Below are 8,047 nucleotides of genomic sequence, written 5' to 3'. Positions count from 1 at the left end.
GACTCTGATCATGTTTAAAACATTTTCAGTTTTTATTTACTGAAAGCCATTCAGCATAGGTTCTTCTTTTTATTTTAGTAGAATATGAGTTTAACTGTCTAGTAGGAGTTTTATTTAGGGTGGGTTTTAATTTTTAAAACATAAGAAAAAGGAGCAGAACCATTTCTTTTTAACTAATATGGTGACCGTTGCAGTAAATTCATCCCTACCCGAAAACATTACTAGTATTCTAACCAAGTTTTAATCTTGGCTTTATATTATTTTAACTGGTTAGAAACATCTAAGTTATATTTACTAGTAGATTTAGTAAGTTATATTTGATAAAGTTGTAGATCCTTGCAGTGTGTTCATAGGTTGGAAAGAAATGAAAACATTCATCCCTATTGGACAGAACATTGGGTAGGCATGTTTTTTCCATTTTTATAATGTAAATGTTCATGTTACGCCTACATCTGACATCACACCTCAACACATTCAAAGAGGGTCCGCTCTAACCTGATCAGTTTCACTAAAATTCACATATTAGCTAGTTTGCTAGCCTACATCTGCTGCTGTGGAATCTCTGAGAAAGACTTTGTTTGTTACAATGGCTTACAAAAATGGTGAGTGTATTTAATTTATATATAAGATGGTTTCTTTGTAAATGGGGTATCTTACTCTGTTTAACTTTAATGTTTAACAGGATTTTTAAATCGTATGTGTGTACAATTCAGAATACTTTAAGGCGCAGATCTTGACCAGCTACGTAAGTAATGTATTTGTTTATACATATAGTATAGTGAATACACTGCGTTTTAAGGATTTATCCACTTATTTTATATTAATTATACTTATTTGTGGTTAGTTAGAGCTCCACTGATTAACAGCTTGGATCAGCGGTCTGCTAACAACAGTAGTAGTTCCTTGAATGGTATGTTGTATTTTATTAGCACTTACATTTGAAATATCTGTTTGATGTATGTAGTTTAAAAAACTTTTATTTATTTATTTTTTTAAACTAAAATCTTTTATTTTACTGTTTTACTTATTTCTTTATCTCTTGATGTAGCCGGATTGGTTTCTTAGCCTGGGCCTGATATTCAGAACATAATTGTTGGGCCCTCAGAGCCATCTGCATCGACCAGCTCAGGTTAGATCTTGATCCCTCTGAAAACATTTTGGTTTTTTCATGTATGTGGTTTAATACTTTACAAAAACAGAAACTTTTGTTTTACTGTTTACAGCATCTTCAGCTTTTGATGTAGCCGGATTGGTTTCTCAGCCAGGGTTTGATATCCAGAATAGAGATGCAGGACACTCAGAGCCATCTGCATCGACCGGTTCAGATCAGTTCACATAACTCTCTTTGTTAAAAGTCAACAGGGGAGTTAAACGACCCCGGCCTGACAAATTAGCAACAAGGGCTACTACCTCAAGGCTTAGTACTAAGAGACATCTAGCGGTGACCCTGACACGTTGTAGCCCGATGACAACCCACGAATCAGTTGGTATGTATATTTCTATTTTAATTTAACAATCTGTTGTAATAAGAGAGTGAGGGGAAAAAAATATCATACATTAATTTTTTATTACATGTGTGTTTTCCATAGAACTCCACAGTTCAGATGTGCTGAGCTCTCAGGATAATGTTTCTAACTGGGATGATGCTTTGATCAAAGGCTGGGATGCCAATGAAGATGCTGTGGTGCCGAATGCCTCGGAGTCCATAAGTTCAGCGGTAGCAGATAGACCTTCAGACGTTACAAATGCTGATAATTTTGTGCTGGATATAGATGATCAAGACTTGATATTAGCTGCAGACAGCGTTGCCCCCACAACTGTTACCAATAATACAGAGCTGACCGAGGTGGTTGAAAATCATCAGACTGATGAACTTAACGCTGTTGAGACTCCTGCCGAACATTCTGCATCAACTAATGATCAAGCTCTACCATCAAATCAACAATGCTTCATTCATGAGCTATTGCTGGGGGGCCGTGAACATAATCGACGTGTGGAGGAAAAACTGTTGAGTCTTCGGAGATGTTCAGCTTGTTCATTCAGTCATATTGATACGTTATTGACAAACTCTGTTGAACAAGGACAGATATGCAGACTGGTTCATGAACGTAAAGACTTTATTGCCGAACAAGTGAAGAAGATCGACAGCGGGCGTTGGGAGGAATTCAGAGAACGTCAACTCACGGTAACACTGCTTTCTAATATTAAGAATGCTGTTTTAGGTGGTGGCAAATCCTGAGCATTTTTGATTACACATGTAAAGAAAAATGCGCTGGTTTCTTCTTTTTTCTCTGAGCTGACGGTTACCATGTGTTAATTGTTTTTTGATATGCCTTGTACTGTAGTTGCATTTGCGTAGTGTTGTACTGCTGGTGTGTTTGTTAGGTTAAATTAGTTTTTTTTTTTTTTTTTTTTGTGATGGGTAAATCTTTAAAAAAAATGTTAATTACTATCTGTATTGATGTGTTTAACAGTGTTGAGCTAGTGTTTTTTGATTAGGGTTGTTTATTTAGTATGCATCTAATCAGATACATACATTTAAAAAAATACAAATACATTTTTTTTTTTTTTTGGTTAATTACTATTTGTATAGCGTGTTTAACAGTGTTTTTTTATTTATTTTTAGTATTACTAGCATTGGGATTTATTTTTGAGGATTTTTATTTAGTATGCATCTGTAATTAGATGTATATATTTTATAAACTCATCTTTTAAATATGGCTGGTAAAAGAGTACGTTCAGATGATGATCTACATAGCTGTTCATTGGAGTATGAACAGAGACCTTCTGCAAGAGCTAGATATGATGATGATGATGATGATGATGATGATGATGATGAAATGGTTATAGTTGAGCGGTTGCAGGGAATACTTAATCAGCAGATTGAGGCCTTTGGTCCAGACTATGTAAATCTAGCAGATAGATTAGAGAGTCTTGTACAAACTCAAAGGTCTAATGACGAACAGCATGGGATGATTTTAAACAAAAACATGTCTGAGATAGTATAAAATATGGCATTACAGAATCTAATAACCACAGAGGCTGAAATGTTAGACTCAACTGATCCTGATCTATGTGAAAGATTAGAACAATTGATCCAGACACATGCCTATGATTCTGAACAGATAGGCACTGGGTTATTAGATTCTGTAATGTCAGATTCCACAGGTCCCTTTGCAGGTTTAAGTCAGAATGATGTTGACAGACTTGCGCGAGATGGCGGTGTTGTAGAAGGATACACTATAGTACCAAGACCACATTTTAATGGTTTAGAGTTACATACAGATCTCAATCTGAGAGAAATTTCATCCCCCAATTTAGCTGCATACACTATATTTGTGCAAAATGTGTTGTCAGAGATGGTGTCATTTTCCAGACAGATTGCAGGTCAGGGTGGGTTTATTAACATTAGCTTGAGAGGTCCTAGTCTAAGACGCGATGTGAATGCTGTACTGTCCCCCGGTAATGATTACAATGAGCAGGTTTTTGTAGACCAGTTTGAAGTTGTAATGCAGAGTAATGAAGGTGTGATGGCCGATGATTCTTTACCATTACATGCCAGAAGTAAGAGTGGCGGGGTTCGTAGGAAGATTACAGATATCGCCCATGATGATGTGATTAAGAGGAAGAAGATGCATTTATTTTGTCCAAACAATGTTGGAACAAATCTATGCTTTCCTATTTGTTTAGCCCATTTTCTTGAACCACAAACACCACACCAGGAGTTAGAAGGAAGGGCTATGACCATACAGAATGCTGCCGGTTTCACATCGCAGAGCCTTATAGGTTTTAATGATGTAGCGAAGTTTGAAAAGGTCTTAAACATAAAAATTGTGGTTTTCCACAGATCTAGTGAGGGTCGATTAGAAAAGTATGAAACGCATGAAAAGCCGCATCCCAAAACTGTGTTTCTATATCTCCATGATAGTCATTACTACATGATAAATGATTATAGATTATGTGTGTGAGTACTGCTATACAGGATCTAAAATAGACAGAATCATGAATATGAATTTGCATGTTCTGTCTGCAATGACAGTGAATGTCACAAACAACCCAAAAACACAATTCATTGTCCCGACTGTTTGCGATTTTGTAAATCACAATACTGTTTTAACGCTCATAAACGGTCAGTTGGTGGTAACGTGTCGGGTAGATCCCTTTGCGATACTATTAAATACTGCAGTAAATGCAGTAGACGTTATTACATCGCCTCAAGCAATCCACAACCCCACAAATGTCCTGCCGATTTTTGTCTGCATTGCGGTGATAATGTAAGTCATGGAGGGGCTCATGAATGCTTCATACAGCCTACACAACCTAAAGAGTTTGACACCCGTTACATCTATTATGATTTTGAATCACGTAGTGATAACGGAAAACATGTTGCGAATTACGCTTCTGCCATGACTTTTGATGGGAAGAAATATGAATTTAGGGGTGAAGACTGTGTGAAACAACTCGTCGATAAATTCAGGCAGCCCAAATTTAAAAATTACACACTTGTAGCACACATGCTTTAGGCTTTGATAATTTTTTAATACTGGGGTATTTTTGCAAAGTAGGTCTTAAACTTAAGGTTCTCATGCAAGGCTGTAGACTACTCTCCATGGTTGATGAGATGACCAAGCAACGTTACATTGACAGCTATTCATTTTTGCCTATGGCTTTAGCGAAGACATCTGCAGCGTTAAATCTGACCACAGCTGAGAAGGGCTACTTTCCCCATCTTTTCAATAGGCTGGAGAATCAGAGCTATGTAGGTCCATACCCCGCTTAGCATTACTATGGTTATGACAACATGATAGACAGTGCTAGGACAAAATTTGACCAGTGGTACGATACTCTTGCAGGAAAGATCTTCGACTTCAGGAAAGAGATTGGGTTGTATTGTATGAATGATGTGGTTTTACTACGTGAAGCATGCATGAAATATAGAGAGGAGTTCATACAGTGTACGCAGATCGACACTTTTAGCTACACCACCTTGGCATCATGTTGCATGGGTGTGTTTAAGACACACTTCCTCAAGCTTAACACAATCCTTGACTCACAATAATGCATACGCACACCAACACAAGACATTCTCGAATGTTTCGATCGAATGGCTTGAATATGTGAAAAAGACCCGAGGGGTGGATATCCACTACGCCCTTAACCATGGTGAGATGAAGTTTGGATCATATTATGTAGACGGTTATTATGAGAAAGATGGTGTGAGAAAGGCTCTTGATTTTGCAGATTGTTTTTTACATGGTCATTTCTGTTCGTTACAGAGCTGACATATATAAATATATAAATATCATATATAAAATATATTTGAATTTACATAAATACATTCCTCTTTTTATCCCTTTCGCACGTACGATCACACACTCACACACGTGATTAGAACGGTCAGTGCATCACGTGATCAACTGCTAAATTCAAATGTGCTTTCGTGTTGGCTGGCACTGAGCCAGAGACAGGAGCTCGGAGCTGTCATATATCACAACTTTTCAGCGTTTTCAGCCACATAATGTTTATTTTAGGTTTCAGACATAAAAGTACTAAAAAAACAATACATTTAGAGTTTGTAAAATACACACTGATGTCAAAGGAAGAGGAAATAATAATCCTTTCCATTATAGTTAGTTTTATTCATATCAGATACACATTGTGTAAGTAACTTTAAAGTTTACTCTATTCTTCTCCCAGTTCACCTGCCATTTACTTTTATATATTTTGGGAGAAGTGGATGAATTCACGTCTTGTAAATCCAACAGATCTGATTTGAACTGCGTCTGCGGCGGCCATCGTGCATACAGCTCAACTAACGAGATCGTTATAAAGATGTTTAAACGACAAAACACTTCCACTTGCATATATTTGACAATCGGAATATCAGATATTTCATGCCATATCAAACAAATTTGTGAATATTTTGAATAAAAAAGGTTAAATGACATAAAAGCAGATCATCATTCATTTAGCTCTGTTGTTGCTGCAGTGTGTCACGTGACAAGCAATGACACGTTACCATGGAAACCATAAAGTGACACATTAATAACGGTCGCTTTGAAAAACTCACGCTGGGGGGTCAGCCAGAATATTTTAAACTTGTATTGGGCGACCCACCTCTTATGGTTTTATGGAATTTGTGTCTCTGATTAATTATTTTGTGAATTACTTTGCAAACCTGTGTTTTTAAAGGTGCTATACAGTTGCTATAAAGTTGTTATTATTATTGTTATTGTTATTTACAGTTCGTATTATGCTCTGTTCATTACTGTCCTGTCTAAATAAACAGGACATTTGCATTTACATTTGGGTTATGCAGTGTTTTAAAATTATATTTTACACTGGGGTGCCTTGAGATTTTATGCACTTTTGAAAGGTGCCCTGACTGAAAAAAGTTTGAGAAAGGCTGATCTAGACACAGTGGTTATGTGGGAATGCCAGTGGGCTAGTCTTAAGCAAACAGACCCTCATGTAATTGATTTTATGTCTACTTATTCAGCACCAGAGAGACTGAAACCTCGCGATTCCCTTTTTGGTGGAAGGACCAATGCGTACAAGTTGTACCACAAAACTGTTGATGGTGAGAATCCTATCCAGAAATTATTTTCAGCGATTTTGAAAATCTTGAAAATTATTATGGTCTTGTCAAGGTAAAGATGCTGCATCCTCGAAAATTACTATATCCGCTGCTTCCCATAAGATCCAATGGGAAATAAATTTTTGCCCTCTGCCGCACATGTGTGGAAGAGCAAAGTGATGTCATACCTTGTACTCACACCGATGATGAAAGAGCAATTTCGGGAACATGGGTCAGTCTGGAATTGTTAAAAGCCATTGAGAAGGGTTATGAGGTGGTTAAGATCTAGGAGGTGTGGCATTTTCCACAGAGATCTGACAGTCTGTTTTGTGATTATGTGAAGACGTTTTTGCAGTTTAAACAGCAAGCCTCTGGCTATCCCTCAGATGTAATCACTGAGAATGACAAGAGGACGTACATCTATGACTATCATAAACAAGAAGGGATTAAACTTGATCCTGAAAAGATAGCTTATAACCCTGCTCAAAGGTCAGTTATGAAATTACTTTTGAACAGTCTTTGGGGACGGTTCTGTTTAAGAGAAAATCTTGCTAATTCTAAACTTTTGAAAAACCCTGAAGATTTTGCTCATTTCATCTTTGGATGTCAGTATGAAGTTCTTCACTTTTCTATCTGACAGCGTTGCACTAGTACAGTACAAACATGCAGTGGGGTCTTTTTATGAGACTCGAGATGTAAATGTCTTTATATGTGCTTTTCCTACAGCCCATGCTCGACTAGAGTTGTATGATCTGATGGACAAGCTGGGGGATAGGCTTCTCTACAGCGATACTGATAGTGTCATCTTTGTGTCTAGAGAAGGAGACTGGGAACCTCCACTAGGTCCATATCTAGGTGAACTGACAGATGAGGTTGGCAGTGATGATTATATCACTGAATACTGTTCAGGGGGACCTAAAACATATGGCTACAGAACTGCAAAGGGAAAAGTGTGTATGAAAGCAAAAGGGATAACATTGAATTCAGAAAAGTCCAAAGTTATCAGATTGGACTCATTGATCAGCCTTGTTAACAGCTATGTAAATTCATCTGACAGTACTCAGCACATACTAGCCCACACAGACAACATTGTGAGAAATAAAAAGACGGTCACCTTGCATAACAAGTCAGTTGTTAAAAGATTCAAGGTTGTGTATAATAAGAGGGTGCTTCTCCCTGATTATAGAACATTACCTTATGGCTACTGATAACATTCTCAGTTATCGAGGGGTAAAGGATACAGATGGGTTTGATCCGCGGTTTCAGCATCCATTCTCAATGACCCTCTGTGGCCCATCATGCTCAGGAAAAACTTTTTATGTAAAAATGTTGTTGCACAATGCAAAAAATATGATTTCTAAAAATGTTGAAAACATTGTGTACATTTATGATTGTTGGCAACCATTGTATGATGAATTGTTGAAAATGTATGATATTAAATTTATTGAAGGTATCCCACAAACCCTGAAT

General features: G+C 37.2%; 1 protein-coding gene across 3 annotated transcripts; it reads left to right on the top strand.

Moving 5' to 3' along the window:
* Positions 1-471: 471 nt before the first annotated feature.
* LOC113068630 (uncharacterized) lies at positions 472-6,708 on the top strand. Of its 3 annotated transcripts, XR_003279583.1 has the most exons (7): positions 472-602; positions 683-745; positions 845-910; positions 1,049-1,129; positions 1,224-1,487; positions 1,590-2,185; positions 6,500-6,708. XR_003279583.1 is itself a non-coding variant. In XM_026241405.1 (2 exons), exons 1-2 carry the CDS (start codon positions 1,466-1,468, stop codon positions 2,237-2,239), a joined length of 672 nt encoding a protein of 223 aa, XP_026097190.1. In that variant the 5' UTR covers positions 1,341-1,465; the 3' UTR covers positions 2,240-2,386. The 3 variants fall into 3 exon arrangements, 1 of the variants encoding a protein (XP_026097190.1); XR_003279584.1 differs by lacking the exon at positions 6,500-6,708 and having other exon boundaries at positions 849-910; positions 1,590-2,386; XM_026241405.1 differs by lacking the exons at positions 472-602; positions 683-745; positions 845-910; positions 1,049-1,129; positions 6,500-6,708 and having other exon boundaries at positions 1,341-1,487; positions 1,590-2,386.
* Positions 6,709-8,047: the final 1,339 nt, after the last annotated feature.

The sequence above is a fragment of the Carassius auratus genome, linkage group LG48F (genome assembly GCF_003368295.1).
Source record: "Carassius auratus strain Wakin linkage group LG48F, ASM336829v1, whole genome shotgun sequence".
NCBI classification, from domain to species: Eukaryota; Metazoa; Chordata; class Actinopteri; order Cypriniformes; family Cyprinidae; genus Carassius; species Carassius auratus.
The sequence above is the reverse complement of the archived record's forward strand: the minus strand, read 5'-3'. Positions and strand labels throughout refer to the sequence as shown.

Excerpts from the sequence above, each read along its gene's own strand:
- LOC113068630 (XM_026241405.1), top strand. The coding sequence starts at position 1,466 with ATGACAACCCACGAATCAGTTG. Across the intron at positions 1,488-1,589 it reads GACAACCCACGAATCAGTTG|AACTCCACAGTTCAGATGTG; the intron begins GTATGTATATTT and ends TGTTTTCCATAG.